Below are 18,787 nucleotides of genomic sequence, written 5' to 3' on the forward strand. Positions count from 1 at the left end.
GCCCAAAACTTTTTTTTTAATGTAATCAAGTATTTATTTTTAGATTGTGTCCCTGTTAGCACAGCTGGTATCTACCAAAGATGTCCTAGAATGGACAACTGGGTCATTTAAGTATTATCTAGAATACAAGGAGTCTCAGTTGTCTTGTGCATTGATCAGTAAGATAAAAGCTGTTTTCTAGCAATTGTATCTGTAATTTGGGCCAGGCTACTTCTACTGAGCCTCTGGAAACAGTGAGCCATGAAAGGCACTTATAATAGAAAGAATGCTCAACCAAAAGCCATAAGACATGTGCTCCAGTCACATCTCTGACACTAGCTGTGTGGCGTTGGATGAGAAACAGAACATTTTTGTTCCTCAGTTTCCTCATTTGTTATAAGAACAGGCTCAGTCAAATGATCCCAAAGGCTCCTATAACTCTGCATTTCCAACAAATCAAAAAACACTAAAATTTATCAAGTTCTTTTCAGAACCAGCAGGGGGCATGCATGGTAAAACTGTAAGATCCCTTTGAGATCAGTATTGATGTAACTAAGGCATTAACAACATTGTTCTTCTATAACTCCCCCAGGAAAATTAAGATACCAATCTTTACTTTCTGCAAAGGAATCATGATGCTATTATCAGAAATGAATGCCAAACTTTGTGACAGTTTCTGCCATTCTAAAATTTAAGGGTCTTTTCTCACATATTTGTTCCATCTTCTGATAGATGCCCAACAGCTACTAACAGTTTCAACACAAATAGCCCTATAAAAGGAAGTCAATATGTCAACATTTGCTTATTTTGCATATATAGTAACACCTTAATTATCTAGCCTTATCAGAGAATGAACTATATATAAATGATATTCTACTAGGTGTTAAATTTTTCATTTTATCTATCTTTGATGAAAATTCACTGTGTATTTGCCTTCTGCTTAATTAACAGATTTTTTTGGTTTTAACTTCTCATTGGCATAGGAACTTTCAGTGAGGAAACTCAATTATTGCAGAACAGCAACTGCTCTTCAACTTTGCCTAGGACGCTAAGAATTTAAGTGATTTGAGGGTCACAGAGCCAGTATTCTCCAGAGTGAGGGCTTGAATTCAGTTTTAATTCAGAGTCCAGCTCTCTAATCACTATACCAGGCTGCCTCTCAAACAATAAATACTGAACATAATTCAACTTTTTCTTGATTATTAAACATCATTATTGTTAACATATATTATTATGCAGGGTAATACTATAGTTCTATGTAGTCTGGTTTTTTGTTTGTCTATTGTTTTGTTTTTTCCCATCTCCCTCACTGCCTGCCTCCTGAAACAAATCCCTAAACCCAATGCCTTCTAGTTTTTGTTTCTAAAATGCTATATTTAGGGAAGTCACATAATCAAATTTCAAAAAAAAAAAAAAAAAGAAAAAGCTTATACTAAATAAAAGTCAATAAGCCTCTAAAGTCAGGAGTTCTTAACCTCTTTTGTGTCATGAACTCCCTTTGGCATTCTGGTGAAACCCCCTTCTCAGAAGAATGTTTTTAAACATATAAAGTAAAAAACACAAGGTTATAATGGAAAGAATACAATTATAAACATTTTTAGAAATAAGCTTTTGGAACACAGGTTGTGAACCCTTGGTCTTATGCTTATTTTTTTTTTGGAGGGGGGGAAGGCAATTGGGGTTAAGTGACTTGCCCAGGGTCACACAGCTAGTGCGTATCTAACACCAGATTTGAACTCAGGTCCTCCTGACTCCAGGGCCAATGCTCTATCCACTGTGCCACCTAGCTGCCCTAGTCTTACGATCTTAAAGGAATAAAATTTTTAGTTCTAGTACAAAGGCTTTGTAAGAGTTGTTTCTATTGGTGGAGGGCCTTTTTCTTTCTTATTTATGGTTTCATATATTACCAATGGGGTAAAATTGCTAGATGACTTACTTGTAGACAGATGGGTTGTTATCGTTTGTAAACATTTGTGTGTTCATGCCAACCAGTTCCAGCCTCCCTGTTTGATGCATAATGAACATGACTACTCACTTGGCAAATTCATCCTACACAAGTGGGTAATTAGTTTTTAAAAACACTGCATTACACTACCAGTTATGGAATTAACATTTGATAACTTGAAGATTTCACAGATAAAGGATTCCAGACCACTTTCCATAGTGTATACAAACTCCTACAGACTTTCAGGGAATAACTCACAGACATGTCCCATTATTTACTGCACTGCTGTGGAGAAGCAGCTCTGTCCAAAAGCAAAGGACCATGAGGGAACTCTCTTACCTGAGACTGGTGAAAGGCAGCTTCTGAAATCTTGTATTGCTTCAAAAAAAGCTGCATGTAGTAAAAATTAAAGACCGTATTCATCATCCCAGTCCCTAGAGTAGTCATTGAATATGCCAGAGCATTGGCATGAATTCGTACAAGCTTCATTTTCCATGCAGAGGATGACTTCTTCCCTTTGTTATAAACAAAAGTGAAAAGAACGTCATTCTACAAGTTACTAGAACTATCGCAAAGGATATGTGGTTAATAAAGCCATATAATTTTGCATGATTTAGTATAAAACAACATTAAAGAAAAAATTAGTATTGGCATCTTACAGTGGATTAAAACTGACTAGTTAAGCCTTTATTCAAAAAATGTGATGAGTACAGAGAAGCGCAGAAGTGATACAAAGTAAAGTAAGTGGAGCCCACAGAACAATATATAGTGTACGACTACAACAATGTAAACAGAAAGACCCACCAAAAAAATCCAAAGTGAATGTAGCAAAATTATGAAGAATAAGCACAGTTTAAAAGAAGAGACATGAGAAGTCACTCCCACCTATTCTCAGCCCCCTTTACAGAGGTAGGAGGTCCACATACATTGCACATATTTTCAGACTTCTTCAATGTATTGATCAGTAATTGATTTTTCAGCTTCTTTTTATTTGTCTTAAAAAAACACTTGTTATACAAGATGGTTCTCTGGGAGGGGAAAAGATATTGGGGAAAACTATGGTGATATAAAAAATACCAAACACATCAATAAAAACTTACTTTTAAAAAAAGAACCTTTACTTATAGTTTTAACACATCTTAATTTGCACATTGCTTACTCTGGAAGAACATATCTTGAAATTGTTTTTCATATTTATACAATCCAACTAGTATTGGTATGTGTGGTACGTGGTATGTTTGTGGCAATATACAAGCTGACATTTTTTACTGCAAATACTGACAAAGACTATCACCATTTGCTAAGGAAATTTAACTCATGTAAATCAGCCAACAAAGGGAGAAAAATCAAATCAGTCAGCCTTGAAACCATGTTAGTCAATAAACATTTGATCTACCTGCTAAGCAGATAGCTGTGTTAGCCAAGAGTAACACCAGTCTAGAATATAAACTCTTTTGTAAAATTTTATGGATGATGGTGGTAAAGATTATTAGCAGTAATACCTCATAAAGCAGGGATTTGTGGCAAAGGGAAAAAAAAACAATTTTCAAAGAGTTTGGCAAGAGAGTCTCATCCTTAGGGTTCATAAGGATGAAAACTGGAGGACCACAAACACACACTCTACCCCTCCAGGGAAAGATCTGTCAAATTTGCTCTGGCACACATCTTTCTTCATCAATGGTAACAGAGCTAACATATTTGAACTCTAATATCATTTCAAATGTACAACATGATGAACAGAAATGGCATAAAGGAAAATAAAGATGGAAAGAGAAGCTAAAATAAGTCAAGTATACACAGAGGAGTTCAACACTGGAGGGGACAAAATTTTGAAATTGCTATAATGCTGATTCTCAAGACACTCAAAAGAGGAAAGGATACAAAATATTTGGAAAAATCAGGGACTTTATTCCTAAAGGTCATGAGGATATATCATGAGGATGCCAACAACTGTCACCAACAGCTCTACTTTCTTATCTCTACAAAATATTAGAATTATCTATACAGGTATGAATTGCATCCTTGAAATTACTGGGAAGGGAACAGGCAGGCTTTCACAAGTATTATATATTCTTTAGTAGACCACATCTTTACAGTTACACAACAGAATGAAAGGTGCAAAAAATACATGATCTCATTGTGCAGGCAGAGTCAAGATGGTAGAGTGAGAAAAAGCATTTTTGCCTAGATCATCCAGATTCACAATGACTTAGAAAATATGCCGGACCAAATTCTGATTGGGAAAGTCAAGAAAAAGTCACACTGAGTAATTTTTTTAGCCCAGGACAGCTTTGAGAAACACAAAGCGCTGTGAACACTGGCAACGGGGCTGGCCAGGAGAAGGTGAAGTAGTAGTGGAGGGGAAAGCATTCTAGCACACAGGGATGGAAAAAAGGCCCTAAACTAGTGCTAAGTGTAAGGTGCCATCTGGCAGCTTTGTTCCTCATTACCCAGTTACAGGACACAGTTATGCGGAGAAGAGGAGCTAGTGAGTGTGGGCTCTAGCTATATTGAGCAAGGAACAAGTTCCAGAAACAAAGCTGTGTGGCTCTGAGCCCAGTTCTCACCTTTAGTCCAGCACATAAACCTGCAGTGGAATAATCAGGGAAGGGGTCACAGACCAAAGGGAACCAGCTCTCCTAGCGGGCTAACATTGACTGAATCCAGCAGAAGTCTAATGAAACTCAACCATGGACAAGCCAAGAGACCTAAACCTGAGTCGGGAACTTGCAGAGCTCAGACCAGGAGACTCAGATTCCCTGGATCACATACATCAAAGAAAATTAACAGCTTGGTAAAAGAGGTACAAAACTATTGAAGAAAATACTTCTTGAAAATTAGAATTGGCCAAATAAACAGAAATGGATAACTCCATGAAACATCCAGAAGTTATAAAACAAAGTCCAAAAGGCTGGAAAAAAATAGACGAAAATGTGAAATATCTCATAGGAAAAACAACTGACCTGGAAAACAGATCAAAACAAATCATTTAAGAATCATTATACTAGGGGCAGCTAGGTGGTGCAGTAGATAGAGCTCTGGCCTTGGAGTCCGGAGAACCTGAGTTCAAATCCAGTCTCAGACACTTGACACTTACTAGCTGTGTGACCCTGGGCAAGTCACTTAACCCCAATTGCCTCATCAAAAAAGCAAAAAATAAAAATGAAAAAATAAGGAATCATTATACTACCCAAAAGCTGTGAACAACAACAAAAGTCTAGGCAACATATTTCAAAAAATAATGAAAAAGCATTAATTTGGAATTAAAAATAAACTTGAATTTTTAAAACACTGAAGGAAAAAAAAGAACCGGAGGGGAAAATAGAAATTTAAAGAATCCACTGTTAATCTCCAGAAAGAAACTCCAAATGAAAATTCCCAGGAATATAATATTTAAAATCTAGAGCTCTTTGGTTAAGGAAAAAAATTCTGCAAGCAGCCATAAAGAAAGAATTCAAGTACTACAGAGTCACAGTCAGGATCACACAACATTCAGCAGTCACCACTGTAAAGGAACAGAGAGCTTAGAATATGATATTCTAGAAGGCAAAGGATCTAGGTTTACAACCAAGAATAACAATAACTTTGGAAATCATCTATTACTATGACGCAAAGCATAAAATAGGGAAATATATGCTTTATACATATGTATATATGCATATGTGTGTGTGTGTGTGTGTGTGTGTGTGTGTGTGTGTATTTTGCCCCTGTCACAGAGAACATCCAGAACAAAGTCCAAATGCAAGGGGGATTCCCAACAAATGATGAAGTCTTCCAGATTGGCCTTTTTGGGGATGTCATTTTTCTGATTACATTAAGCCCTGGAAAACTGTAGAGCTTCCTGAATGAAATCTATAATCACTCAGAAGAGTGATTATAACTAGCCACATAAGGAAAACCAAGTGGATGAGGAATGCCTGTTATCCAGACTATGATATACAACTGAAAACACAACTAAGAAAATTAGTACATTAGAGTGTGTGTACATCTTAGATTGTCACTAGGTCCCAAAATGAATAGCCGGTTTATTTTGGATATTGTGCAGTGCTTTTAATGACTGTTCCCTGTTACAAAGGACAAAACCTCCTTGTCCTATTTCTGCTCACGCTTAGTCAGACTTCAACTCTACATTACCCTACCAACTGACTCCCCCATTCCTACTGAAAGGTGCGGGAGAAAGTCGCAAGACTATGCTGAACGAATCAACTATAAATCTATGTTATTTAATCCCAATCGGCACCTTTCCAAAACAAGGCAATCTTTTTATTCTTCCCTAGTTTATTATCTCACTCCCAAAAGATGCCGTTCTGAAGCTTCTCTTTTTGAGCCTATTATGTCCCCTGTCCTCCCTGCCTCTCAACAGAAGGCCCTGCCTCATACTTTTTTTTACTAAGGGAAGAGGCCATTTTTGGTGAGCTCTCTATTCTCCTCTATACCTCGAAAACCCTTAACATCATTCCACTTTCTTTCCTTCTTTTACTCCAGCCTCTGATAATGAGGTGACCCTTCTCACCAAATTCAATCTCTGTATGCTCCTAGTTCATCTGCCCCAGTAGCTTGCCCCCAAACCCATCCTCTACTTTTAATTTTCAATCTCTCACCATTGATTAGTTCTTTTCTTGCTACCTATAAACATGGCCAAACTTTCCCTATCCTTAAAAAATCTTCACTTTACTATCCCCTTAAGACATTATTCTACTGCTCATTGATTGAGGAATGGTTAAACAAGTTATGGTACACAAATGGAATGGAATATGATTGTACTGTACAGAGGTGTCGAGCTGCCACTCATAATCTGGTTAAAATGTAATCAAGAAATATTTTTAAAAATATAATAGAACATAGATAATGATAATATGTGGTTTTCTAAGTCAATATGCTCCCCACAAAGATCCTTGTGTATGGTTTAATTTCTATTTCAGTTTGACACCACTGGTGTTGTAAATAATAATGAATATGGAAAAGCTTCCATTAAACAGAGGATTTTATATTTTATCCTGGAGGTGACTGGGAGCCACTGGAGTTGAGTAGAGAGGTGGATCTGAACTTTAGGGAAATCACTTTAGCTGCTGAATGAAACATGGACTGGAGTGGGGAAAGACTAGTGGCAGGCAGAATACCAGCAAGTTATTGCAATAGGCCAGGCATGAAGTGATGAGGGCCTGCACCAAGGTAGTGGCATTGTTACAGGAGAGAAGCAGATGTGTTCAAGAGACATTGCAAAGATGAAATAACAGACCCTGGGAACAGATTAGATATTGGGGGGGAGGGTGACGGATAGTGAGGAGTCCAGCATAACTCCTAGATTGGGAGCCCAAGGGACTAGGAAAGTAATGGTGCCCTTGACAGTAACAGGGAAGTTTGGAAGGGGAGATGGTTTGGTGGAAGGTAATGAGTTCAATGTTGGACATGTTGAGTTTACTATGTCTAACTGATATCAGTTTGAGATGTCTAAAAGTCAGTTAAAGATGCAATACTGAAGGTCAGCAGAGAGGTTAGGGCAGGACAGGCAGATTTGAGAAATCGTCAGCATAAAGATGATATTTAAATCCATAAGAACTGAAGATATCACCAAATGAAGCAGTATAGAGAGAGAAGGAGACACAGGACAGAGCCCTGTAGGACATTCATGGTTAGTGGTTGTGACCTGGAAAAAGATTCAGCAAAGGAGACTCAGAAAAAACAGTCAAATCAGGAGAGAGTGGCGTCCTGAAAACCTAGAGAGAAGAGAGTATTAAGGAGAAGAGGGTGACTGATAGCGTCAACGGCTGCAGAGAGATAAAAAAGGATGAGGATTGAGAGAAGGCCTTTGGATTTAGAGATCACTGGTAACTTTGGAGAGAGCTCCCGGGAGTTTAGTGATCTCTATACAGATGTCTCCATATAGCCAATCCCAGTTTCTTTTTTTTTGATCATGGCTTTCAGATAGTCCAATAATTTTTAAATTCTCTCTCCTGGATCTATTTTCCAGGTCAGTTGTTTTTCCAATGAGATATTTCACATTGTTTTCTAATTTTTCATTCTTTTGGATTTGTTTTCCAGTGTCTTGATTTCTCATAAAGTCACTAACTTCCAATTGCTCTATTCTCATTTTTACGGAAGTATTTTCTTCAGTAATCTTTTGGACTTCCTTTTCCATTTGGCCAATTTTGCTTTTTAGGGCATTCTTCTCCTCATTGACTTTTTGGACCTCTTTTGCCATTTGGGTTAAGGTGTTATTTTCTTCAGTATTTTTTTGGATCTCCCTTAGCAAGGTGCTGACTTATTTTTCATGATTTTCTTGCATCACTCTCAGTTTTTCCTCTACTTCTCTTACTTGCTTCTCAAAACCCCTTTTGAGCTCTTCCAAGGCCTGGGACTGATTTATATTCTTCTTAGAGCCTTTGGATGTAGGAGCTTTGGCTTTGTTGTCTTCTTCTGGTTGTATGTTTTGATCTTCTTTGTCACCAAAGTAAGATAATATAGTCTGACTCTTTTTGCGCTGCTTTCTCATGATCCCGGCCAATTACTTGAGTTTTAAACTCTTTGTTAAGGTAAAAGTCTGCTTCCAATGTGAAGAGTGTACTGTCCCAAGCTTCAGGGGTTTGTAAAGCTGTTTTCAGAGGTACTTCTAGGGACTTGTAAATTTTCAGTTCTTCAAAGGTGGTATGATAAGGGGCGAGGTGTTTTCTCTCCACCACCACAACAAGCTCCACCGCACCAGCGTTCCTCCTTACCCCAGGACCACCCCTCAGAACTGTGACCCAGATCCAAGCACAGGTAAAGCAAGAGATTCCTGCCGCAGCACTGGCAAAGAGATCCTTGCAATCCGCCTCTGATCAGCTGCTCAATTCCCCCTCAGGCTGTGGGCCGGAAGCTCAGGAAAAGGCCATAGCCCCGGACAGTGCTCAAGACTTGCGGCTGAGACCTAGCTCTTCTCTCACCACAGTCACAGACTTTTCCCACTGACCTTCTAAGTTGTCTTTGGTATTCGTGGGTTGAGAAGTCTGGAAACTGGCACAGCTGCCCGCGATTCAGATCTCTGAGGCCTGCCCCAGGGTTGCTGTGGCCTGCGTGCCCACGCGGAACTGTGCTCCTTTCCCCGCCCAGTGCGATATACCTTTCCAATCAACCATCCAGGCTGTCTTTGGCTGGAAATTTGCTTCACTGTCTTTTTGTGGGTTCTGCTGCTTTAGAATTTGTTTAGAGCCATTTTTTTAGGTATTTGGAGGGCTTTGGGAGAGAGCTCAAGACAGTCACTGCTTCCCCTCCGCCATCTTGGCTCTGCCCCCCAACCAATCCCAGTTTCTCTGCTGAGCTCTAATCCCACATTACCAACTGTCTATTGAACACTCCCAAATGGAGATCCTGTAAGCATCTCAAAAATCAACATATCCAAAACAGAACTCACCATCATTTCCCCAAAATTTATTCTTCCTCTAAACTTCCTAATTTTTTTGAGGCTTTCTCCATCCTTCAAGACACCCAGTTCCACAATTTGGGGAGTCATTCTTAACTCTTCACTCTCTCTCCTCCTCCTTCTCCCCCATAGTCAACCAATTGCCAAGTTTTGTCAATTCTACCTCCACAACATCTTTCAAATACATATCCTTTTCACTTATATAGTCAGCACACTAGTTTGGTACTTTCTCATCTCTCACTTGAATGACTGCTAATGATTTCCTAACTGCTCTCCCTACTTCCCATCTCTCTACTCTCTAATCTCTTCTCCACATAGCTGCCAGTGATATTCTTAAAACACAGACTCATCATGTCACTCCCCTACTCAAAAGCTCCAATGGTTCCCTCTTCTCTCTAAGATAAAATACAAATTCTTTTTCTTTGTCATTTAAAGCCCTTTATAATAATCTGACTCATGCTTACCTTTTCACACTTACACATAACTCCCGTTTGCACATACTATGTTTCAGCCTATTTGACATTCTTACATTTTGTGCATGATGTACCATTTTCCACCTTCATGCTTTTTCTCAGACTGTTCCCAGGGTCCGAAATATATTCTCACTTCATCTCCATTTGAGGTTCCCTAGCTTACTTCAAAGGTCATCTCAATTGCTACCTCCAAAACAAGGCCTTTCCCAGTCCCCTCAGTTTCAGTGCTCCTCCCTGAAAGTACTTAGATTATCTATACACATCCAGTTTCTTTACCCCTCCAAAAATGTAAGCTTCTTGAGGGCAGTGCCTTTTTTGATTCTTTTTTATCTATACGCCCTTATCTGGTGCAGTGTCTGTTGCCTGGACCCAGAAGGCTCCGGAGGAGAAAATGAGCTGGTGACTTTGCACAACCCTCCCTCACTTAAATCCGATTCACTTGCATGTCATGGAATCACCTCCCTGATGAGAATGAATGACAAATAACTTCTGTGAGGAGTAGTAGAAGCTGACCTACTGGGGACCCAACTGGCCAGTTGGGCAACACAGCTCCCTCTTTTTTTCCTTCCTTTCTCTCTCTGTCTCTCTGTCTCTGTCTCTTCACATACAGTATCATACCCTTACCTGCAGATGCTCTGCCCAAAGGAACATAAATTTTGATTGCTTAACCCTCACAAAATATCTTGGGATTTAAGGGCTAGATTTTTGTCTTAAGGACCTTGCCTTAAACCCAAATCACACTGGCTCTCATTGATTGGCCAAGTGGGGACAAGCCCCACTTGGTCACTGTTTGGGCCCTGAGTGGCTCAGAGTGAATGTTAAAAGCAATTGTTTCTGTTTTGGCCAGAAACCCTGAGACTCTTCCCCTCCCAGATTCATTCTTTTTTTTAATTAAGTAATAAATGCTGTCCTGTGCCTCATTTCTTGCCTAGCCTTAATCACTGATCGGGCATTGTCTCAGTCAAACTGAGACTTGTTAGAGACCTTAGCTTAAAAAGGCCAAGGTCTCCCACTGCATCCAGTTCTATCTCCAGTCATCCTGATCTATATCTTGCCACTGGACCCAGATGGCTCCAGAGGAAAAAGTGAGGCTGGTGACTTTTCACAGCCCTTCCTCACTTAAAACAAATTCACTTGTATGTCATGACATCACCTCCCTGATGTCATGGTCCTCTTTGAGAATGAAGGACAAACAACAACAATGCCTGTTGTCCAGTAGAAAATAGATATTCCTTGAAGGACAGGTGTACATACCAGAATATTTAGCAATATTCTGCCAATGAGTGAGGCAGTTTTCTAATCATGGAATACCAGCCTCCTAAAGATGAAAGTTAACAGTCACTCTGGGCTTTAATTTCTTCAATTGTAAAACAAAGGGATTGACTGTGATGACTTCTGAAGTCCCTTCCTGTCATACATGTGTGACCCAATGACCCAAAGAACAGTAGAGGGGTACACGAACACAAGGGAGCTGCAGCATATTATCAGTGAAGAAATGTACAGGAGAAGGGACACAAAAGATATCAGTGCATAGACATATAATGGGAAAAAGAGGTTGTCTGGTCACTAAACAAAAGCAAAACAATGACAGCCCAGTGTTATCCATGTAATGTCAAGAGATCCAGAGGAAAGCCTCCAGAACACTGGGTAGATACCTTGTGAAGGCATTTATGTACAGGAAGATAGTACCATAGTATAGTACCCATAGGATAAGAATTCATGAATGGGTTGCCTCAGTGGAAAGAGGACCAAGATCAATGAGATCACAAATTTATCCAAGTATTACGTTTATAAAGTGATTTACATTCATTATCTTATCTGATACACAACAGGAAAATGACACCCTTTCTTTCACCCAAGTCAGAAAAAACTTGCAGCAGAGACTTGTCCCTTAACAGAATCTAAAGCTCTGTCCATTCAATGATACAGGTCTGCATTTCAATATTTATTCTTGACGAACAATAAGAACTCAATGACTAAACTCTGAGTTCTGAACTTGGCTCTCATGTCCATACCCTTTGTGATTTTGATCAAATCACTTAAGCGTTTAATGCAAAATAAATTAATGTTAAACTAGATCACAGAATTTGAATATGAATTCATTATTTAATAGCTCTTTTAAACGTGTTTTATAATTTTTTTCCTTTTAATCTTAACTATGGCTTTAAAGAATGTTCTGCATCCCTCTTTTCTCAATTTCCCCTTTAAAAAGTAAACTATCTAGTTGTCATGTTAGATTATGTCTCCACAGTCTAACTGAAGCAGATAACAGGTAATTATCCAAATAACTCCACAAGAAAAAAAGCTCCATTCTCTGCTCTGACTTTAAAGATAATCACAGGCTATTCACAGACAAAACAACTCAGGTGATCTGGACCCAAAAGTCTTCTTTTCCTAAATAACTTAGATAAGTGAGAGGGTAAAGAATACTGATTTGATTTGAATTACTTAGACATTCACCTGGCCTTCCCATTAATTTTATGCTTGTAGATATCATACCATAGAGATATTTTTGTCAATGGAGATAATATAGCCCTGCTATAATTCCAAATTACTACAAATTTTTCAGGGACATAACCTTGCCAAGGATTCAGAAAGTTGAGAAGTCAAGGAAGCTAGAACTTGTAAAGTGGATTCAAGTCATCAAAGACTAAACTTTAAAAGAGGCACTGTTTTTTTTTTGTTCTCGGCTTTATATTAAGCATGACGATTTATGAAGCATGCTCTACCCTACTCTACTAATTCTGACTCAGAAGTCACAGTACCTTTAACATTAGGCAAAGAGTGGTAAACTCATTCTTTTGAGGTTCAAGATGTCAGACAAATCTAATGATAAAATATATAAAAAAGAAGTTAAGGACCTAAGCAGAACCTTAGTAAAGGTGGAGATATATATCATAGATCTCTGATGATTATTGAATGGGAACAGAAAGGATACATATTTCTCACATGTGCACAGCACTTTTATAAAATCTGATCACGTATTAGAGGATATTTAAAATGTGGTAAGGAGACCTTGGGGGAGTTCTGAGATCCTTTTAGGGGGCATCTGTGAAGCCAAAACTATTTGTATAGTAATACTAATCAGTCGGTTTCTAATATGGAAAATATTGGTAGAATAATTCACATAAACAAAAGCTCTCTAGGAAGGGGTCCTTGAAAATTTTTAAGAGTATAAATGAGTTGGAGGCAGCAAGGTGGTGCAGTGGATAGAGCACAAGCCCTGAAGTCAGGAGAACCTGAGTTCAAATCTGGCTTCAGACCAAACACTTGACACTTACTAGCTGTGTGACCCTGGGCAAGTCACAATTGCCTAAAAGTGAAAAAAAAAAAAGAGTATAAAGGAGTCTTGAGATCAAAAAGTTTGAGAACTGCTGTATTAGTGCATAAAAACCTCACAAACAAATGCAGAAAAGCAGTAACAGTAAATACATCCTTTACTGACCACAATATAATAACAATAATATTCAATAAAAGGCCATTGAAGAAAGGATTAAAAATTAACTGGAACTAACTTAATCTTAAATTATGGCTGGGTCAAAGAAAAAATAGAAATAATAGATAATTTCATTAAAGATAATGACAATAATGAGACATTATACCAAAGTTTTGAGGATACAACCAAAGCAGTCCTTAGGGGAAAACTGATGTCTATAAACTCTTTCATCAACAAAAGAAAGAAAGAACAGATTAATGAATTGAGCATGCAACTAAAAAACACCCTAGAAAACAAGCAAGTTTTAAAACCTCAAGAAGCAAAAGACATACTAAAAATCAAAGAAGATGTTAACAAAATTGAAAGCAAGAACACCACTGAATTAACATATAAATAATTAACAGGGTTAGGTGCTAGGTGGCACAGTGGATAGAGCACTGGTCATGGAGTCAAGAGGACCTGAGTTCAAATACGACCTCAGATACTTGACACTTACTAGCTGTGTGACCCGTGGCAAGTCATTTAACTCCATTGCCTAGCAAAACAAACAAACAAACAAACAAAATTAACAAATCTGATGAAAAATAAGAGGAAAATCAAATTACCACTTTCAAAACTGAAAAAGGAGAATTCACTGCAAATAAAGAAAAAATAAAAGTTATTAGAAACTATTTTGCCCAATTATGTTGCCAATAAAACTGAAAAACAAAAAGATTAATATTTGCAAAAATATAAAATACCCAGATTAATGGACTAAGAAATAGAGAACTAAAACAACCTAACCTCAGAAAAAGACATCAAACAAGTCATAAATGAACTCTTAAGGAAAAAAGAACCAAGACCAGAAGGATTCACAATATATCAGATATTCAAAGAACAATTAATTCCAATGACACTCAAAATGTTTGCAAAAATAGCAAAAGAAAGAATCCTACCAAATATTTTCAATGATACCAATATGGTCTTGCTATCTAAACTATGGAGAGCTGAAACAAAGAAAGAAACTATAGACCAACATTCCTAATGAATACTTATGTAAAAATTTCAAATAAAATGTTAGCAAAGAAGCTAAGCTGACAAAAATTTTGCTGTTATTCAATCGTTTCAGTTGTGTTTGATTCTTCATGACCCCATTTGGGATTTTCTTGGCAAAGATACTGGAGTGGTTTGCTATTTCCTTCTCTGGCTCATTTTACAGATGAGGAAACTGAGGCAAACAGGATTAAGTGACTTGACCAGGATCACACAACTACTAAGTGTCTGAGATCAGATTTGAACACATGAAGATGAATCTTCCTGATTACAAGCCCAGTGCTCTATCCTTTGTACCACCTAGTTGTCCCTTTCAAAAGTATAAAGGGTCCTCAATAGTTTTTAAGAGTGTAAAGGAGTCCTAAGACCAAAATGTTTGAGAACCACAGATACAGAAGGTGAACTTCTAAGTCCTGGATACCTTAGTGCTCCTTCAATTTCCATAAACCATAATTAACAAATTATAAATCCAGTCATCCTGCTTCAAAGGGTCTCTGTGGTCATCTATTTTTAAATTTAAAGAGCCTTTTTCATTTTTGGCCATGGTCGCACAACAGAGATTTACGCAATAAAAACTGGAAAATCAGCAAATTTTTTCTTCCATAATGTCAGTACTCAGAGACAGGAGATTTGCTATTCTTCTTTTAAAATGGAAGTTTATGTTTTTAATAAATATGGGAAGAAAAATATACTATTTAGTCTGAAATAATATTTACTATTGGTGGAGCTCATGATGTCTAGGATTTGCTTTTTTCTTCTGGATCTTTGAAGACTTGAAGGAATTTCTGAATCAGCTTAGCCACACATGAGGTTTAACAGTAAAATTTCAAGCAATAATCAAAGATAGGAGAAGAATTTGGCTAAAGGTGATAGGCCTGCTTGGTACCCCTGAAAAGTAACCTACTTTGTCAATGCCTAAATCGGGCCCTGGGAACACTTCAGGTTTTGAGAAGAATGTTTCACTGGTTATCAGCACCTTCATCAGACCTTCTTTGCTAGAGGGGAGAAGGAAGATGTGAAATATATCAGCAACATTTTATTTTAGCTGCTCTGCTCTGGTAAAAGGTAAAAATTTAAGAGGAAGGCATTTGGTAGCTAAAATAAATTTGTGGATTTCAATTATCTCCATGATCCCTGACATTCCAATATTATCATTAGTTTCCAAACTTCTAGCAGAGGCTCAAAATGTGTTAACTAGAAAATACAATATATTTGACTTTAGGACCAAATGAAAACTATCCGATATGAATGGAGGGGTGGGGATGGGACAATTCTTTAGAAATCTACAGTAATGGTAATGTTATCTGGGAGCTATTGTGTGTGTTATGTCACATTAAAATCTTTACTATATACCCAAGTATGACTAATATCATAGGATTTAGGCTACAAGAAATCTGCTTGAATCAGTTACATTTATCTCCCTATATATGTATTACAATCCATTGGCAACAATCTGTTTAATGGCCAAAGCCTGGCTTTGCTACTTAACTGTGTAAGCCTAAGTGAGTAACTGTCTCTTGAGCCCTTAATTTTCTCCTCTGCATAATGGGGGGGGGCAGAGGGGTGTTGGACTTCAGAGGTCCTTAATCTGGGGTCCATGAGTTTGCTTCTTTAATACTTGATAACCATATTTCAATATCAGGAAGACCTGAGTTCAAATAGGGCCTCAGATAACTTACTAGCTGTGTGACCCTGGGCAAGTCACTTAACCCTGTTTGCTTCAATTTCCTCATTTATAAAATGACCTCGAGAAGGACTCAGCAAACCACTCTACTATCTTTGCCAAGAAAATCCCCAAATGGGGTCACAAAGAGTTGGACACAAACTGAACAACAGCAACAATTTCAATATAACTGGTTTCCTTGGTAATCCTATGTATTTGAATTTTATACACTTAAAAACATTATTCTGAGAAGGGTTCCATAGGCTTCACCACTGTCAAAAGCAGTCCAAAATTCAAAAAAGGTTAAGAACCCCTGGATTAGAGGATCTCTAAAGTCCCTTTAAACCAGGGGTGGGAAACTGTGGCCCTCTAGTTCCTCAAGTGCAGCCCTTTGACTGAATCTAAACTTCACAGAACAAATCCCTTAATAAAAAGGATTTGTTCTGCAAAACTTAGACTCAGTCAAAACACCACACTCAAGGACCTAGAAGGCCAAATGTGTGCAGGTTTCCCACCCCTGCTTTAAACTATAAATCCTATAGGTGAGTTTAGAATGGTTCTACATGGTTCTCTAGGTTTAGTGGGGATCCACTGAGCCACTCATTTGGTACATTTTGAATTTACATTACATTTAAATTACATTTATATTTGCATTATGTTTAAATTACATTTACATTTACATTACATTTAAAATGTAATGGCTTATAAAAATCATTAAGTAGAAAAAGTTTTTTACTCAATGGAAGACTTTCTCCTTTAGCTAAGGTGCTTTTATATTTCTATCAAAATCCTTTCAGAAAAGAGCCTAAAACATATACAGATTAAAATGTGAATAACTAATAATAGCTTAAAATTTGATGTATTCCTAGGAACTTCTTCATTTTTCCTTCAATGGGTTAATGAAGTTTTAATAGTAAAACTTTCAGGTGCAACAGCCCCTATTCAGGGTAATAGGCTTTTTTCAGCACCCCTTGAAACCATTCTGTCTATACCTAAGGCAGTCAAAGATCCTGTAATACATGTTACATAGACCCTTAATGGCATCATTAACATTTGGTCATGACCAGCTTACTCTTTGCTGGCTGAGGATGGATGGGATTAGTGAAGAGTGAGTGGATTCTGCCAAACCCTCAAGTCTGAATCAGTAGGAGAAATACAGTGGCCTTGTGAAAAGAGTGATGGGTTGGGGTAACTGTATGACTATGGGTAAATCACAGCAACTTTTCTGGGCCTCAGTTTCCTAATGTGTAAAATGAGCACATTGGACTAGGTGACTTCCAAGGTCCCTTCCAGCTCTAAACCCTAATGACCTGAGTTTTGACAAGAATTCAGCAGCAGCTCCACCTCTCAAAGTCCATAGGAACAGGTGATTGGAACTGCAAAGACAGTCTTCCTCTCCCCAAGGAAACCCGACTCAGCGCACCAGGTGGCTCATAGCTCCTTCCCCTCCCTCCACTTACACTATTCACCACATCACGGTCACCTTCACCTTCCCGGCCCCCAACACAATCCTTTATGCTGTACATACCTCTCTTCATCCTCATAGGAATCATATCTACAGGTGGAAAGGACCTCAGAGGCCATCTAGTCAAACCTCCTCATTAGACAGCTGAGGGAACTGAGGCCCAGATAGTGAAGTGACTTGTCCAAGGTCACAGAGGTGGTTTCAGAGACTGGATGAGAACCTGGAATCAGGGGAGGGGAACCTTCGGCCTTGAGGCTACACGTGGCCTCTAGGCCGGAAGGGGAACGGTTTTGTGAAGTTTAGATTTAGTCAAAGGGCCGCACTTGATGAACTAGAGGGCCACATGTGGCCTCAAGGTCTCAGGTTCCCTCCCCACCCCTGACCTAGATCCTCCACATCAAACCTGATTCCACCGTATCAAACCAACCCGCTGGTTTATGCTGAACATTCATCCCTCCACTCCCTATTCCACTCCTTATGCTGGACCTCTATCACCTTACTCCCCACAGAATACATCTCTCACCTTCCTCCCCCTTCCCCATACGGCACACCCCTCACCCTCAATCCCCTTCTGTTGCACATTCCTCACCTCAGCCTCATGCAATTATAGAACCAGCTGGAATGGACTTCAGGGTCCACCTACCCGAACTCCATTGCTTATAATTGAGGAAACTGAGGACCAGACAAGTGTAATGTCTTGTGCAATGTTACACGGAGGGATCAGAACCCAGGTCCTCCGACTCCAGAGCCAGCGCTCTGTGCTTCACACCACGATGCCAGACCTCACGACACACGCCCCTCATCCTCATCCTCACCCCAAGGTGACGTCAATGCACCTGAGGTGACAGTCTCCCCGTGAGTCACCGCACCCCGCACTGAACAGAACCTCTCATACCCTCCGCCGCCTGGGGCCCCGCGCCCCTGGCCTCGGCCTCTGCCCAGCACCAGCCTCGGTCACTAATACGCACGCCGTTCTCCTTCGTTTCCTCCGCCACCACGCAGGCTCCCTTCCGGACCGGAGCCGGGTGTGCCCCGGAGAGCGAAGTCGGGTGGGGAGACGCCAACTGCGCGTGCGCCTTGCTATCCATTTCAGGGCGTGAGGCGTGGTTGGACTAGCTTTTCAGCGCTCCTTTCTTCTTTCTCCGCCTCTTTGGTCCTCTCTAGGGTCTCCATTGGTCTGTTCCCCGGGAGCCGAGACGAATCGGATCTACCCGAAGGGCGTGATTGGCGAGAGCGCCCGCCCCTCGTCAGGGCGGCGGCCTGGGATTGGTGGGAGCGCGGCCTGGGTTTTGAATCGCTCCCCGGTTGGGGAGGGCTACTTTTGGAAAGTGCCACGTTTGGGGCCGCGGGCCGGGGAGAGCCGGCACCGGGGCGCTGGACGTTGGCTGCCAGCCG

At 39.5% G+C, this 18,787-nt stretch overlaps 1 protein-coding gene across 8 annotated transcripts in view; it reads right to left on the reverse strand.

Annotated features, from left to right (window-relative positions):
- Positions 1–18,431, reverse strand: part of LOC114052508 (transmembrane protein 180-like) — a 48,920-nt gene extending 30,489 nt beyond the window's left edge. Inside the window, exons 1-3 of one of the 8 annotated variants that reach the window (XM_027875171.1) lie at positions 18,288–18,375; positions 15,169–15,259; positions 2,264–2,439 (exon numbers count right to left, since the gene is read on the reverse strand). In XM_027875171.1, the coding sequence (XP_027730972.1) occupies positions 2,264–2,413 (150 nt within the window). In that variant the 5' untranslated portion in view covers positions 2,414–2,439; positions 15,169–15,259; positions 18,288–18,375. The other 7 variants (XM_027875168.1, XM_027875170.1, XM_027875173.1 and 4 more) reach the window with 7 other exon arrangements.
- Positions 18,432–18,787: the final 356 nt, after the last annotated feature.

This window comes from Vombatus ursinus, unplaced genomic scaffold (genome assembly GCF_900497805.2).
Source record: "Vombatus ursinus unplaced genomic scaffold, bare-nosed wombat genome assembly UNPS02014807.1, whole genome shotgun sequence".
Classification (NCBI taxonomy): domain Eukaryota; kingdom Metazoa; phylum Chordata; class Mammalia; order Diprotodontia; family Vombatidae; genus Vombatus; species Vombatus ursinus.